Raw genomic sequence first — 18002 nt, 5'->3', positions numbered from 1 at the left:
ACCCCTCAGAGAATTCAGCATTCACCCAATACAAGCCTCTGGTCTCTTCTCCCTGTCTTTTATACCATCGGGTGCCTTCAGATGTCTACATCAGACTTCGCCTTCTCCTATAAGCTGCTCTGTAAACCTACCAACCTGACTAAGCATTTCAGCCATCTGTCCGAATGCATCCTTCTCCATCTCACTGTCCATTTGTGCTTGATTATCATCCTATGAAGCACCCTGGGAAGATTTGCTACATTCAGAATGCTTTCTAATAGTAAATTGCTGTGCTAGCAGGAGATTGCGGTATACATGTGCTTATAGGCCCCTATTAGTAAACTGGTGAAAGCAAAGCACTGGGCAGATTCAGTTCAATAACTCCTCGTTCTCAGCAAGAAAGTATGCTTGGTAAGGAATCAAGGTGACAGTGAGTCATCCTATCCTTTCAAGGGCAACTCCCATATTAGGGTGACAATGGATCTCAAAGTATCAGCCACTGAAGCTGATGGAAACTCAGCAATAGGCTGGCTACGGGGATCCAAGGTAGACAAGCAGGAGGTTGGAAGAACACAGCAAGCTAGGCAGCATCAGGAGGTGGATAAGTCAACGTTTCAGGTGTAATCGCTCTTCAGGACTGGGGGTGGGTGTGGGGGGGAGCTGCAGATAAAAATGTGGGTGTGGGTGAGGCTTGAAGTGGGGATAAGTAAAGACAGGTAGATGGTCGATGGGAGGAATGAATCCAATTGGTGGCAGAGAGGAGTGGAAGGGAGGGTGAGGGGCTGTAAAGGGGATGGGAAGGGAGGTTATTTGAACGTGGAGAACTCAATGTTGAGTCCTCTGGGCTGTAGGTTGCCAAGGTGGAAAATGAGGTTTTGTTCCACCAATTTGTGGTCTGATTCATTGTGGCAATGGAGGAGGCCAAGGATGGTCATGTCAGAAAGGGAGTGAGAAAGGGAATTGAAGTGGGCAGTGACTGGGAGGTCAGATCAGCCCCTAGGGGCCAGGTTGATAAACAACTACATTGTTGCCTCTGACATTTTAGCAGAAATTACTCTCAATGACTTTATCATTTGCATCCTTTTATCTTACTACTCTACCTACCATCTTGAACAGAAACATTAACCTATTTGTTTTAAATTCATTAACATCACTGTTGGTATAATGGAGAGGGACAGTTGGAACATGTACTCATAAAATAACTCCATTGATAGCCATTCCTGCTCTACAAGTTGCTGCACTGTATTTGGGTTTTGTCATAATATGTGCTGAGTTCTTGTGAATACTTAAACTGTTGCTTTATTTGGGAAGATCAAAACTATATCATTGCTGTAATTGGAGGGAGGGGAGACAGGATTACCAAAACTTTTATAAATGGCCTGATGCGTAAGGTTGGCAATGCTCCTGGATTTTCACCACATGATTTCTTGCTTGCAACTGTCCTGTCAAGATTAGTGCGGTGCTGGAAAAGCACAGCAGATCAGGCAGCATCTTAGAAGCAGGAGAATCGACATTTCGGGCAAAAGCCCTTCGCCTAATAAAATGGTCAGTTTCTTGTAACATGAGATTTGAACACATCTACATATAGATCAAAGATGGTAAATCAGGGACCTTTCATTCCACTAGCATCAAATCAATATAGATAGAAATGGAAGTTAAGGAAAAAGAAGAACACTATCTTTTTTCATTCATCTACTGGCTTTTTTTAAATTCAAATCTGGATTCCCAGAACATTACTTGGGTCTCTTGATTACCAGTCCAGTGATAATACCACTGGGCTATTGCTTTCCCTATGTACTGTGTACATGCAAGGACCACATCAGTTACACTGAGCTGAGAAATTCCTTTTACTAATTGCCCTCCCTTCCCATCGGCCTCCCTCCACCAAAGATATTCTTTCATTTCCTGTGAGCGTCCATTTGACTGCTCCAGCTGACCTCTGTCACCTTTGCTGGTGGAGGTTCCACAAAACTGCTCAGTTCCTTTGCTCAATGCCCTCCAACGCCATCACCACCTGCTGCTGGAAAAGTACCATTGCATCCTCAGCACGACGGCAACATGAACGTACAAACCTTTCAATCGGTGATAAAGAGCCCAAGTAACTTAGCGAGAGCTTTATCAATTGAAACATGACACTGAGCTACGCAAGGAGATGGTAGGACAAGGACACCTTCCCCTGCCACCACAGGAATTGCAAAATCTGCATCCACACCTCCTCCCTTACCTCTATCCAAGGCCCCAAAAGAGCCTTCCACATTCATCAAAGTTTCACCTGCACATCCACCAATGTCATTTATTGTATCCGTTGTTCCTGAAGCGGTCTCCTTTACATTCGAGAGACTGGATGCCTTCTCGCAGAGCACTTCAGGGAATATCTCGGGGACGCCCGCATCAATCAACCCCATCGCACCATGGCCGAATATTTCAACTCCCCTTCCCACTCTGCCGAGGTCATGCAGGTCCTGGGCCTCCTCCATTGCCACTCCCTCACCACCAGATGCCTGGAGGAAGTACGCCTCATCTCCCACCTCGGAAAACTTCAACACCAGGGCATCAATGTGGACTTCACCAGCTTCCTCATTTCTCCTCCTCCCACCTTATCTCAGTTCCAATCTTCCAGCTCAGCACCATCCTCATGACCTGTCCCACCTGTCAATCTTCCTTCCCAACTATCTGCTCCATCCCTCCTCTCCAACCTATCACGTTCATCCCACCTCATCCACCTATTGTACTCTCAGCTTACCTTCTCCCCAGCCCCACCCCCCCTCCCATTTATGTCTCCACCCCCGAGGTTTCCAGCCTCATTCCTGATGAAGGGCTCCTGCCTGAAATGTCGATTTTCCTGCTGCTTGGATGCTGCCTGACCTGCTGTGCATTTCCAGCGCCACTCTAATCTTGACTCTAATCTCCAGCGTCTGCAGTCCTCACTTTCACCACCAGATAATTAGCCAAGGTGGCAGATGATAAGGAGGTACAGAAAGGAGGGAGGGATAGGCAGAGGTGTTTAGGGAATTCTAGAGTTCAGGAACAAGGCAGCAGAAGACATAGCAGCCAATGGCGAAACAAATCCTCTTAGGGATGTATATGCGCAGAAGAGATCAGGATTGGAGGGATACTGATAACTGGGACCTGGAGAAAATCACATAGATAGGGAAGGATGGATGAAAGTGATGACAAAAGTATTGGATGGAGCCACTGCCAGTCACTAGCCAAGTGGAGCTGAGACTGAACACAGCCATGGTTGTATTCAATAGCTGTGCAGCCTTGAGGAGCTGTGTGGTTTACTCCTCTCCTTGTTTTTCAATATTCTTATGAGTACCGGGCTTATGGTTGAATGTGACTTAGTACGAGTTAAGGTCTGGGCAGCAGAGTTTCAGATAAATATAAATTTATTCAGCGTGGAAGCTGAGAGTCTGGCTAGGTACGGAACTGAAATAGTCACAACCAGAGGTAACAAAGGTAACACGTGAGGTGAGAAAGAGCTGGGAGCGGGCGGGGCGGAGGGAGGGGCAGATGAGTTTGGTTCATGAAGCAGACATAGGGACAGAAACCCATCTCAGGGTCATACAAAATTATACATGAGAGAAAAAATGAATTCAAACCCTATTTCTGATCCATCCTGAGGGAGTTCTCATGGCAGTGGCCTGGATCTTCGAGATTATAAGAGAATCCTGCAAGTCTATTGCGATAGATTTAAATGATCTCTTCATTTACATTCTTGGGGGGTGGTGGAAGCCATTGTCACTCTGATTTCAACTGGGGCATGTTGGAAGCACAAGCAGCTAACACCTCCTACCTCCCAGCATCCACATGGGACCGAGAAGACTTTAACTCCAAGGCCTCACATAAAACTGCTGAAGATGAGTCTGGTAAGAATGAGGAGGTGGCTGGGGCCTGTATGGAGAAGGGATTTCAGGACGCTGGCAACCTTCACCAAGAATCTGTCAGCAGAGTCTCAGGGATGAAGTGAATATGCAGGGATCAGGAAAGCAGACACATGGGTACATTGTGAGACAATGGTGACTTGGCCAGGGATGTAAGAGAAGCTCTGAGTGTAGTAAACCTAAAAGATAATATCGAACAGATCTATGAGCTCCTGACAGAATAATCTAGGCACTGTAACAATGTGCGTTTTTGCAGAGAATTTCACCCAGCACTGATTCTACAACACGGATTCAGCCTATTTCGAAATCAGGCCCTCACAGGATCTAACCCTCAAACATCAGCACTTATCTGGGTCTCTTCCTGTCACAGCGCTACCTGCTAGCATTTAGAATCACACATTTCTTAATTATATCTTTGAACCTGACTTTATATAATAAGGGACCAGTCCCACGCCTCACTAAACATACATAAGTGCCAGTGTGTCAAGAGCTGAGCTTGAACATCTGCTTTTGATTTAAATACTCTGTCCATCCCTTTTTGTTCCTGGGCTGGCAGGGTTAAAATCGATCTCTATTTGCCACTGTGAATGAAAGGATTGTACATCAAAGCCAATTTACGACACCACGCAACAGTCAATTCCACCATGCTTTTCTCATAGAGACAGAGAGGTGATTAATAACACTGTAAGAATGCTGTAAATAACATGGTAAAAGATGCTCTTAGTATCAAGCTATAGGTTTCAATGCATTCAAGTTCTGAATCACACTATCTATTTCCTTACTGAGAAACATTTGTTGTAAATAGACAACAGAACATGCAGCATTTGGGGAGGCTGGTCATTTATACCCGTCGCTAAGATTTCAGAATAAACTGTGTTTAACAGTGGTATGAAATGGTTTCTGGCTCACCCCATTAACCCTGTAGAAGCCTGTAATCAGCTGTGACATGATTATTAGGCATAATAGATGTTTCTAGGGAGTCTTATCCTGCATTGCATGGTGTCGAGTTAAGAGATGGAAATGTGTTGCTGGAAAAGCGCAGCAGGTCAGGCAGCATCTAGGGAACAGGAGAATCGACGTTTCGGGCATTAGCCCTTCTTCGAGTTAAGGCCTGACTTCAGAATAGGCTGAATCAACATTATGGAATTTTGGAATTAGTGTGCCGTGAAATTCCCTTTACAAACATGCTCATTGTTACACTGTAAGTTAACACTTTGACGAGATTATTCTCTCAGAAGCTCAAAGATCTGTTCGATATTTTCTTTGTCAACTCAGTCTTTCATTCGTAAAGAACCTGTGCTGTGTACAACAGAGCTTTTAACACAACTGTAAAGGCATTGCAGCTATTCAAAACTGAAGTGTAGATCTGCACTCCTACAGTTTTGTGTGATAAAGGCTTTGTAGTAAACAATAAAAACATAATTAGATATAGCGTTATCTTATGTGAAAGCGCATGACAGATGATAGAAATTGGCAGATTTGTGTACTGAACAAACTGGATAGTTTATATCCAAAGCTGTCCTTCTGTTGGTCTTACTGCCTGGGTTTGTTTTTTGCTCAGAACCTATTTCGTAGACACAAAATAGATGCTGAATGAATAGCTCTGTATTATGGACAGATATCAAAGCCCTCAAATTGTGTTAAAGAGATGGACAAGATTAGACTCAGTTCCATTTTAGAAGTTAAACACCACAATTATTTTCCAGACTATCTAAGGGTTTCCAAAGAATGACAAAATGATGTAAATACAAGGCATTGCACAATTTTTCTTGTAAGAGCCTGCAATCACCGACACCACTGAGATAGTCAACGTGCTAGATTTACTCCAAAGAAATCAAGTCACCATAGTATTACCTGACTTTAGGACTGCTCGCTCATTACAGAGAGAAAACAGGTGGTGGTTTTAACCTGAGGACCAGCATACCTCAGGCAGGGGTAGAGGTTGCGAAGGAGAGTCCTTCATGGTGACCTCAGCTGGTGATGGGAATTGAACCCATGCTATTGGTATCACACTATCAACTGTCCAGCCAACTGACCGAAACCGAGAGGAATAGTAGCCACTGGAACACATAACTATGCAATGGACAAAACAAAGATGTATCAAACAACAATCAGTTTGCAACAAAATGTTTACTCACTGCAGAGAAGCGAGAGACGGTGCTCCGATCAGCTGGCCTGCCTCTGCCAGTTCAATGGCATGCTTTTTCTCCAGTTTCTGGTATAAAACAACAATGCTGGATTTGGACAAATGCTGCTCTCTGATGAAAATCTTGTTCAGATATTTATTGTTGAAGTTCTCAAACCTGTAAGAAATTGGCAGAAGGATTTACTGTGATTTCTCAAATAAGGATTCCATCCCAGCTATGCTTCGGATCACCACAGACCAACCAATTGAAACATTTCCCCCTGCCGTCCTCAGGATTACTGCATTTAGTTAAATTTCTAAGCTTGCTACCAGTGATTACCATTAATAATGGAAATGTAATGTAAGCAGGAAAGGAATCTAAGTGTTAAGAATCATGATAAAGTAACTAACAAGAATATATTTCTAGCTGGACAAAGTTTGATGAAAGGATAAAGATCTGAAACAATTAGTAATAGATCCAGAGGGGTGATGAGAATTATTTGTTTGTGAACGTGTGGTCACGTTCTGTAGAGAATCCCTACAGCGTGGAAACAGGCCCTTTGGCGCAGGAAGTCTACACCAACCTCCGAGAGTAACCCACCCAGACCCATTCCCCTACATTTCCCGTGACTAATGCACCTAATCTACATATCCATGAACACAGTGAGACAATTTCACCTGGCCAATTTACCTAACCTGCACATCTTTGGATTGTGGGAGGAAACCAGAGCACCCAGAGGAAACCCATACAGACACAGGAGAAGGTGCAAACTCCACACAGACAGTCACCTGAGCCTGGAATCGAAACCGGGTGCCTGGCACTATGAGGTAGCAGTGCTAACCACTGAACCACTATGCTGATTCTGAAAGAGTCTACATGAAAAGGAGGTGGCAATGGGTACAATATTACAAGTAGATATGATCATCAGCATGTAAAGGCAACATCTGCAAGGCCATGAGGATAGAATGGTGGGAGTAAGCTGAATTGGATAGCTTTTTTTGGAAAGAGCCAGCACAGGTACAACAGGTTAAATAGTCACCTTCTATGCTGCATGATTTTATGGTTCTAGATTGACATCAGTGAAGCTGAAACAATCTGAAACTCGAGCAGGAACTGTAGCTCTGTCCAGCTCAGTTAATGCTGAAGTCTGCCTCACTGCAGTACGCTGGTGTTGACACAATTGCCAAGTCGCTTTGTATTCAATTATCACAGATTTTACTGTGTTCAGTGAGACAGTGAGCTGACAGTGATAAGGAGGAGATGAAGTAATATGTGGGACATCTCATGTTTTAGTAGGGAGCATGAGTGTACTGCAGACCGCTGTCAGGCATCATTCATTGAGGAACAACAGACTTACTGATCATGGTGGTCAATGGGTCAACACTAACACAGAAGGAACTTTGGTGAAATAGTCACCAACATGTAGTCATAAGCATCATTATGGGAAGCATCAGTCATAGTCTTGCACCGCAGCTCAGAAGGGCTTCCTGAGAGTGTGTAATATATTGCAAGGTAGTCTCTGGGAGTGTGTAGATAATTGTATTGACTCCTGAGATGTATATAAATATCGCAGGAGGTCTCTTACAGCGTCTCATACTGATGTTCAGTTGCAGTCACTTATAGGTCGGTTCTCCCAGTATTCGCATTCAAGAAAACCAAAGTTATGGCCAGAATGTATAGGCTCCACTTCTTATCCTGACCTACAGCGTCACTCTGAAGCTCACTGACAGCTTCGCATACCTTAGAACAATCACCAGCAATCTGATCTCTGATGTCGAAATCAGCATCAGGATTGTCAGGGTCATAGTGGTCAGTTCAAAGTTCAGAAATTGAGTGTGAATCAACAGTAAGTCAACTGAAAACACACAATCTCAGCACTTGTCTTTATCATGGTGAAGCACGGTCAACTTATGCAAATCAACGCTTTGGAAATATGAAGCAGAAAGGGATTTAGGAGTCTACATCAGGATTCTGTTAAGGATAACATGCAATTTCATTGCATTTGCCTTTGTAACTGCCAATGTTCACATTCATTTCAAGAGGGCTAGAATACAAGAGCAGAGATGTACTGCTGAGGCTGTATAACCATGATGTGAAGTGTTGGACTGGGGTGAAAAATCACACTACACCAGGTTATAGTCCAACAGGTTTAACTGGAAGTACAAGCTTTCGTTTGGTGTTGTGTGATTTTTAACTGAGGCTTGATCAGGCTTTGGCCAGGCTGCATGTGGAATACTGTGAGCAGCTTTGGGATCTATATCTAAGGGAAGATGGGTGAAGAGCTTGTCATTTGTGGAATGATTGAGGACACTGTGTCTGTACTCAATGGAGTTTAGAAGGATGAGGGGAATCTGATTGGAACTTACAGAATACTGAGGCCTGAATAGAGTGGATGTGGAGAAAATGTTTCCACTTGTAGGAGAGACTAAGACCTGAGGGCACAGCCTCAGAATGAAGAGGTGGCCTTTTAGAACTAAGACGAGGAGGAATTTCTATAGACAGAGGGTGGTGAATCTGTTAAACACATTGTTGCAGAAGACTGTGGAGGCCAGGTCATTGTGTGTATTTAAGATAGAGATAGATAGATTCTCGATGAGTAAGGTGACAAGGGTTGCAGGGAGAATGGGTTTGAGAAACATATCAGCCATCGAATGGTGGGGCAGGCTCAATGGGCTGAATGGTCTAATTCTGCTCCTGTATCCAATAGTTTTCTGGTAAAATAACAGCTGCTGAACAACTTTGACCCAGAGGAATACTGGACATCTCCTGGGAAGACGGAGTACTGAATATAGAAGTCCACCTGCATACAGGGATTCCCAGCCCGTTTGCCATCTTGATTTGACAATGATTAGAATGACTGGATCATGGGAACTGACTGGCTAACTGCTACATCTGCAAATACCATGTTCTATAACGAGGCCAATGGGGCCACCCATGTCTGTAATATAATGATGTCTGAAGGTGAGATCTCAAATTGGCCTGAAGTGGAGTCGGTGCACTGAAAGGCCAGATTGCTCACTGGATTGCCCTGGAGACAAACAGTCAGGATGGTTGTGGCGAAAGCAGAGGCCAGACGAAGCCATCATATGGGAGAAAAGGCAGCTTGTTGGAAGGATTTAAGAGTCAACCTTGAGCAACACTGCTCAGAAGTGTCAGCTGCAGAAGGACCTGTCACTCCTGCATCAAACTCTAGAGCCACAACAGATGATGTCCAAAACAAAAGTAACACTTATCCCAAATACTGTCCACGTCCCAAGATGGATGGGTGCCATCATTATTTCATTTGTACAGCTTCAGTGCTTATTATATATTTAGAATCCTGTTCAATAGGATGAGGATAATCTACATCTTTCTCCAGGAAGTAAATGTTCAGCACATTCAGCTTCCTGACTTTAATTCCTCATGAATATACATTTTCAGTCTTTGGCATGGCTTAGTATTTGCACTGCTGATGAGATTAGTGTTTGATTGATGCAGGACAACACGTAGCAATCAGCATGGCTGATTGCCATTCCAGGACACCCATCAATTTGCACGCTGGGTTTGACAGGCGCCATGAACTCATAAGATTGAAAGATTACCTCACTAGAGACAGCACGTTTTGATGTTCTTTCCCTATGTTGATGACATTGCAACTCATTCACACAAAACATGTATGAGTTGCATAACTGTTAACCTGGTACAAGGATTGTTATAACTGACCAGCAGGTTATTGTCCAATTTATGTTTATTCATTCACAGTATGTGGGTATATTGCCTATTCCTAACTGTTAAGAACCAATCACATTGCTATGTGACATGTAAGCCAGGCAAGGATCGCTGTTTCCTTCCCTAAAGAACCACATGGGACCATTAGTGAACCAGATGGTGTTTTTTCTGACATTTGACAATGGTCTCATGGTCAACATTAGACTCTTGATTCCATTTTGTTTTAAAATTGAATTCAAAATCCACAATCTGCCATAACAGAATCTAAACCCAGGTCCCCACAGCACTACCTGGGTTTCTGGATGAATAGGTTAAACAACGATATCACTACGCCATTGCTTCCACAATTCCTCACTATTTAGACAATAATGGAAAAGAACAGAACAGAACAGACCCTTATTATGTACCTCAGAAATATTTCAAAATGTTTTATGTGATTTAAAAATGTAGCAACTTGCAATGAGGATAAATGCAGCTCACATTGTATACAGTTTGGGTTAACAAATGTTAAAGAAATGCATAATTAAATAACTCAGGATTTGGTGGTTATTTGAGAGGGGATAATTTAGAAATCTGAAAAATAAGATCCATAATTATCGAGTTGCTAAAGTATAGGACAGAAGCAGACCATTTGAGGCATTCTGCTTGGAATCTGGAGAAACCAATCTGAAACCAATTAATTGTTCTTTCCCTGTATTTTTCATATCCTCCCCTTTCAGTCCTGTTCACAATCTCTGCTTCACTTGTGATGTGACTATTCTATGAATACTACTATCTGGACCACTGGGACATCTCAACTGATGGATAACCCTCTGCTAATGCATCTTTGTTCACGGTTTACACAGCCATCATTAGAGATTGGCACATTTCCTACACACTGAAACCTGCAACTTTCAGTTTCTGCATTGGGCAGAGTTTGAACTGCAGATGGCTCGTGGTGGGTCAGAAATCCAGAGTCCACCATTCTGCTCAAACTCTCTTGGGGGAGTTCATACTGCAGACTGTGAGATCCTGACAGACAGGAGGAAGGTATTGGCTCAGACAGGGCAAACTGGAAACCGTTAGAGGTAAGTAGCAGGATTGTGGTGTGTTCCTCATGGGTATCACGTTGAAAGTGGTTGCATGGCCTGAACAGGGCAGGAAAGGTGAGTGGTATGAAACAAAAACAGGAAACTGCTGCAGAAACTCAGCAGGTCCAGCAATATCTGCAGGGAGAGAAAGCAGATTAACGTTTCGAGTCCAGTGACCATCCTCCATTCAGGTGCAAACCTCCTCACTTTCACTTCCTGACCTTTCTCCTCCACCACATTCCTCGGCCCAACACACCTTGCCCTATGCCCCCATCTGTGCAGTCAACACTCACTCTTTCCTTCATCTTACTGCTACCTCACACACATCCCTCACACCTACCATCCCCAATGGTTGCTATTCCATTCACTTAACTGTTCCATTTTACAATCTCTGTGCTGCTCACAGGATAAGACAGCACACGGTTCTGGGGAGATGTATAGGACAAAGAATGATTGTCCAGTCATCTCCAACCTGACCAATATGGAGGGATATCCACAGGAGGTGGAGCAGAGTTCATGCCACCAGAGATGCAGAGTAGGGGTTTATCACAAACCTGATGACAAACTTGTAAATAAATTTGTCACATGACACATATACCTGCTGATTTTGACTTGGTGATGCAGTCAGCTGAAGCACGGATCACTTATTACATTAATGACTTTGAACCTCTTCAACTGGGTCGGTTCTGCTTCCTGTTTTCCGTCTCTGACAGATCCATCAGGATCTTGTCTGGGAGGAGCTCTCAGAGGAGGGATTTATTCTGAGGAAGAACCCTCATATGACCCTATTCACTTCTGCCACTAGCTCAGGAGCAGGTACCTTGGGGTGAGGCCTCAATGGCAGACAGCTAGATCGGAACACGGTGCATCACAAGTGTGCAATAGCGGGAGGTGGTTACCAAGACCCATAATGGAAAGTCCCTCTCAGAGAGTGCACAACACAACAAGTTTTGCTCAAACTGTTCACTCTTTGTTTTTTTTTTAGGAAGGGGAAGAGAGATAGCACCAACAGTTCTGGAACATATTGGCAGATGTACATAGGAGGCTGGTATCCTGTGATGTATTTACTCGTGGAGATTCCTTGCCCCTGACACTCCTGTGTTTATCTGTCAGCCAGGGCTCCCAGATTGGGCCAGATATACAGTCCCCATCATGAAACTCACTTCTGCAGTCGTGGTTCTGTCAGCATTTCCACAGGCCTTACCCAGACTCAGAGAGGGATTGGTGGATCCCATCCCAAAGCTGAGTACCATGATAGAATCCCTACAGTGGAATAGATCATTTGGCTCATCGAGTCCACACCGACCCTCCAAAGAACATCCCACCTAGACCCCTGTAACCCCGTTAATCCCACGGCCACTCCGCCTGACCTACACATCTTTGGATTGTGGGAGGAAATGGGAGCACCAGGAGGAAACCCACACAGACACGGGGAGAATGTGCAAACTCCACACAGACAGTCACCCGAGGCTGGAATCGTCCCCGTGTCCCTGGTGCTGTGAGGCAGCAGTGCTAACCACCATGCCGCCCAAATGTCTCAGGCTTTTGTGTTGATGCCCACTTCCATGAAGCATCAAATGCTGTCAGCAACTGAATGTATGTTCTGCCTTACTAATGGCCCACACAGCTAGTCTACCAGCTTCAACAGGGTCAGAATGCTTTGTCCTGTTCACTGAAGTGAAGCAGAATGCTTTCCTGTTCTTGATGAGCAGGGAAGAAGTATGGTTGGGCCACGAGAAGGAAGATGGACCAGGGGCTCCTGCAAATGCAAACCCTGCACAAGTGTGACCATTCCCCTAACCCCTGTTCTCCTCATTCAGTGTGTCCGACACTGCCTCCTGTCCCAGTGACTATGTCAGCGCCTCCATATAATGCAGCTATGGCAGAATCCCCAGTGGATGGAAAATCCAGAGGGTGTCAGTGATGAGCCTCAGAACAAGTCAACTGTATCGATAGCTCTGCTGAAGATACAGGTGTAATGCTGCCTGGGAGTAAAGGAAGAAAATTAATATGTCACCTCACAAGGTAAGTCAAAGGAATGCCTCAAAGTTTTAACTTTATGTCAATGTTTATCTTTGTGCTATAACGTGAACTTTATCCCAAGTCTCTCTTATCCAGTCATTTACCAAGTCATCTAGCAGTCTGATCTGTGTGCATCAGAAGCTGATTGCTATCCCAGCAATCTGCCAATCAGTTCTCCTCAGATTAGCTGAGTTGTCCCTGAGTAGGTCTATTGCTGTTATCTCTGGCAGGAAAAAAAGATGCAGCAGTGATCTTGGCTAGATCAGGATCTTCCTCCTCCCCCTGTTTTTCCTCAGTGTCCTCCTCCTTTATCTCTGAGAATGCAGCGTCATCCCCACCTTCCTCTCTCTGCAGTGCTGATCCTCTCTGCAATATGGCTTTGCATAAAAAACACAATGGACCATGACTGTTCTGGACACTAGAGGGCACTCTGAGATCTATCCCAGGGCTGGAATCTTACATTCGGCAACCCAGTGGTTTCTAAAAACAGAAAGAACCGCAGGTACTGGAAATCAGAAACAAAAAAAGAGAACTATCTGGAAAAGCTCAGCCGGTCTGGCAGCATCTTTGGAGAGAAATCAGGGTTAATGTCTCAGATGGGTCTGAGGAAGGGTCACTGGACCCGAAATGTTCAGTGCATGATTTCTGCTGTTCTGTTTCTGCAGTATTTCTCACAGTTCTGGCAACAGCCACTTCCCTGTTGACTCTCCTTAGAATACAAATATTTATGGATCTCAGACTCAGGTGGAAGGATGATATCACAGCAGTTTCCTGCACAGATATCCAGATCATCACCTCATTGTTACCTACAACTGATGAGCAATGATTTGATTGATTACGATCTCCAGTTTGACCTGAGAGCAGCTAATTGCAGTGCACCTTCAGTCACTGACTGCAAGGACCACTTTTGTATTTGTTCACACAATGTGACCTACATTTACTCCATCCTGAATTGCTCTTCAGATAGTGATGGTGAGCTGCCTTCTCGAAATGTGCAGTCCATGCAGTGTGGATACACCTACAATGTAGTTAGTAAAGGACAGTGAAGAAATGGTGATATGGTTTAAACTCAGGATGGTGCAAGCCTTGAAGGAGAATGTGCAGGAGATGGAGTTCCCAAACACTGTCTGTGTTTTCTAAGTGGTGGAGGCTATGGGTTTGAAACATTGTTGAAGAGTCTTCCTTGAGAAACTGCATTGCAGCTTGTGGACAGTGCACATTGCTGCTGCCGTGTCCCAGCATGGGAATCTTTAACATGGTAAATAGGGTGTCAATCAGTGAGCAGTTTTGTCCAGAATATTGTCAAGCTTCTTGAATGTTGTTAGAGCTGTGTTCATCCAGACAATCCCATTACACTCCTGACTTTGAGGTGATGGACAGGTTTCAAGGAATTAGGAGGTGAGTTACTCACCTGAGGAGTTCTGAGGAAGGTCACCAGACCCCAAACGTTAACTCTGGCTTCTCTTCACAGATACTGCCAGACCAGCTGAGCTCTGCTGCCAATCTCTGTTTATGTTGTAGATTTGCTGGGCTCTGACCTGGTCTTGTTGCCACAGTATTTCCAAGGCTAGACTACTTACAGCTCCCAGCAAATTGATGATGGGAAATTCAGTGATGGTAAGGCCACTCAGTGACAAGGGAGGCTGGTTAAATTCTCTTTTTCTTTGGAGATTATCACTACCTGGTATTGATGTGCTACGAATGTTACTTGTCACTTAGATGCACAAGCTTACACACATTTTGCCATATGACGGCACACACCGCACCGGTACATGAAGAGTTGTGAATGCTGTTAAACATTTTGCAATTATTACCATGCAAATATCCGTGTTCATTCATGTTGCCCTGTGGAGCTGCTTATGACTTGGAGAAAAATCTGCTGGTCTTATTTCTGCTCATGCTCAACTTGCTCCTGCTCCTGCTGGTATTGTTCCTGCTGGTCTTGTTTCTGCTCATGCTGGAGTGGCTCGTGCTAGTATTGCTCCGACTGGTCTTGCTTCTACTCCTGCTCAAATTGCTCCTGCTCCTGCTGGTAATGCTTCTGCTCCTGCTGGTCTTGCTTGTGCTGGTATTGCTCCTACTCCTGCTAATATTACTCCTGCAGGTGTTGCTCCTGCTGGTATTGCTTCTACTGGTATTGCTCCTGCTCCTGCTGATGTTGCTTCTGCACCCTCAGGGATTGCTCCTGCTGGCATTGCTCCTGCTGGCATTGTTCCTGCTGGTACTGGTTTTGCTCTTGATCATGTTCATGCTTGTGCTGCCCCTGCTTGTTTTGCCCCTGCTCCTGTTGCCTCTGCTCCTGCTGGTTTCACCCCTGCTCCTGTTGCCTCTGCTCCTGCTGGTTTCACCCCTGCTTGTGTTGCCTCTGCTCCTGCTGGTTTCGCCCCTGCTCCTGTTGCCTCTACTCCTGCTGGTTTTGCCCCTGCTCCTGTTGCCTCTCCTTCTGCTGGTTTTGCCCCTGCCCCTATTGCCTCTGCTCCTGCTGGTTTTGCCTCTGCTCCTGTTGCCTCTCCTCCTGCTGGTTTCACCCCTGCTTGTGTTGCCTCTGCTCCTGCTGGTTTTGCCCCTGCCCCTATTGCCTCAGCTCCTGCTGGTTTCACCCCTGTTCCTGTTGCCTCTCCTCCTGCTGGTTTTGCCCCTGCTCCTATTGCCTCTGCTCCTGCTGGTTTTGCCCCTGCCCCTATTGCCTCAGCTCCTGCTGGTTTCACCCCTGCTCCTGTTGCCTCTCCTCCTGCTGGTTTTGCCCCTACTCCTGTTGCCTCTGCTCCTGCTGGTTTTGCCCCTGCTCCTGTTGTCTCTCCTCCTGCTGGTTTTGCCCCTGCTCCTGTTGCCTCTCCTCCTGCTGGTTTTGCCCCTGCCCCTATTGCCTCAGCTCCTGCTGGTTTCACCCCTGTTCCTGTTGCCTCTCCTCCTGCTGGTTTTGCCCCTGCTCCTATTGCCTCTGCTCCTGCTGGTTTTGCCCCTGCTCCTATTGCCTCTGCTCCTGCTGGTTTCACCCCTGCTCCTGTTGCCTCTCCTCCTGCTGGTTTTGCCCCTACTCCTGTTGCCTCTGCTCCTGCTGGTTTCACCCCTGCTCCTGTTGTCTCTGCTCCTGCTGGTTTCACCCCTGCTCCTGTTGTCTCTGCTCCTGCTGGTTTCACCCCTGCTTGTGTTGCCTCTGCTCCTGCTGCTTTTGCCCCTGCTCCTGTTGCCTCTCCTCCTGCTGGGTTGTGCCCCTGCTCCTGCTGGTCTCATCCCTGCTTATGCTGCCCCTTGCTGCTGTTGCTGGTACTGCTATTTTTCCTCATCACAGATCCATGAGCTGCCTCAAAGCAGCTTGGGAGGCTGACACCACAGAAGACCATGTCAAAGTCCATCCAGTCCAAGATAAATGACCTGCTGAAGCACTTCCAAAGGAATGAAATCACACTTTCATTATGTCTCCTGCGATTGAACGACACAGTTTCTTGTCTCAATTTCACAGCCCAATCAATTCCTGCTAAGATGCTTTTTGTGATCCTGGTGAGTTTCAAACTATCTAAGAGACCTGAGTGCTGGATATGAAGCCTGGTGTCAATAGATACTTAGCACATCACCAAAATAAATGTTGTTTCACAAGATCTACTTTTTCACCTTTTGGGGTGACCAATTGATTTTTGGGGCTACTGTTTCATTCTCAATCCCTCACTGACTATATTACACCATCATGTAAATGATAACATCCCCTATATTTTTGCTGATAATATGGAGTATTTGGACTCAAGCAGAATGTGAGTAAATATCTTCCAATAATTTTCAACTCTCCATTAAACTTAAAGCCACAACACACATAGAAAGCAGTAATTTCCTGGACCATACATCATTGAGACCAGGCAATAAATACAAGTCAATTTTTTTCCAAAATGACCGCATACATATGTGCACTTATACAAATGAAAATCCACCATCCGAAACACCACTTCTAGAGACCCACATCTAATGCATTTCCATTATACTTCCACAAAGTTTGAATATTTCAACCAGGCTGTAACAACTTCATTTCCTGAATTGTGGATCTCAATCGCGAATATGAATTTAACAACTGGACAATGTTGATTACAGTAGGATCCACTGTATAGTAGCAATTATCCAGCCTCAAGCTAGAGATTCCACATTCATTTACAAGGAATTCAATACCTCGGTGACTCCACATTTTATTGGACCCCCAGTAACTGGGAATGGTCCTTGGTTGACAAGTCCAAAGGTATTCTCCCTGCTTTGCACCTATCAGCAGCAAGCATGGAACAGAATCAATCTCTGACTGGAGAAGGGGTTTCGCAACAATTCATCTATCAGCAGGCAAGGTGGCAGCAGAGTAAGACACTCCAGCTGCAGCTCTTCGGCTCCACCTGGTTTTTCTCTTTTTCCTGTTTTTCTCTTTCTTTCCCCTTTCTGCATTAATGGATTTGAGGAGCTGGTGGGCCCTGGAGAAGAGAGCATCAGTTGGCATGGAGACTCCCAGAGCAGCAACCAGCACAGAGAGTCTCAGAGCAGGGACGACACAGAAAGTCCCGGAGCAGGGACCGGCACAGAGAGTCCCGGAGCAGGGGCCGACACAGAGAGTCCCAGAGCAGGGGCCGGCACAGAGAGTCCCAGAGCAGGGGCCAGCACAGAGAGTCCCGGAGCAGGGGCCGGCACAGAGAGTCTCAGAGCAGGGACGACACAGAGAGTCCCGGAGCAGGGGCCGACACAGAGAGTCCCAGAGCAGGGACCGGCACAGAGAGTCCCGGAGCAGGGGCCGACACAGAGAGTCCCGGAGCAGGGGCCGACACAGAGAGTCCCAGAGCAGGGGCCGACACAGAGAGTCCCGGAGAAGGGGCCGACACAGAGAGTCCCAGAGCAGGGGCTGACACAGAGAGTCCCGGAGCAGGGGTCAGCACAGAGAGTCCCGCAGAAGGGGCCGGCACAGAGAGTCCCAGAGCAGGGGCCGGCACAGAGAGTCCCGCAGAAGGGGCCGGCACAGAGAGTCCCGCAGAAGGGGCCGACACAGAGAGTCCCAGAGCAGGGGCCGACACAGAGAGTCCCGGAGAAGGGGCCGACACAGAGAGTCCCGGAGAAGGGGCCGACACAGAGAGTCCCAGAGCAGGGGCCGACACAGAGAGTCCCGCAGAAGGGGCCGGCACAGAGAGTCCCGCAGAAGGGGCCGGCACAGAGAGTCCCAGAGCAGGGGCCGGCACAGAGAGTCCTAGAGCAGG

The 18002-nt window shown here is 46.0% G+C and overlaps 1 protein-coding gene across 1 annotated transcript in view; it reads right to left on the bottom strand.

The window, feature by feature from the left end:
- Nucleotides 1-18002, bottom strand: part of LOC122557104 (sodium/hydrogen exchanger 2-like) — a 166200-nt gene that overhangs the window by 44118 nt on the left and 104080 nt on the right. The window contains exon 8 of the mRNA XM_043704423.2: nt 6002-6166. Coding sequence (XP_043560358.1) covers nt 6002-6166 — 165 coding nt within the window. The remainder of the gene's footprint in view (nt 1-6001; nt 6167-18002) is intronic.

This window comes from Chiloscyllium plagiosum, unplaced genomic scaffold (assembly GCF_037043375.1).
Source record: "Chiloscyllium plagiosum isolate Xiang-an unplaced genomic scaffold, Cpla_swu_hap1 HiC_scaffold_11, whole genome shotgun sequence".
NCBI classification, from domain to species: Eukaryota; Metazoa; Chordata; class Chondrichthyes; order Orectolobiformes; family Hemiscylliidae; genus Chiloscyllium; species Chiloscyllium plagiosum.
This window is presented reverse-complemented; position numbering and strand designations above follow the sequence as displayed.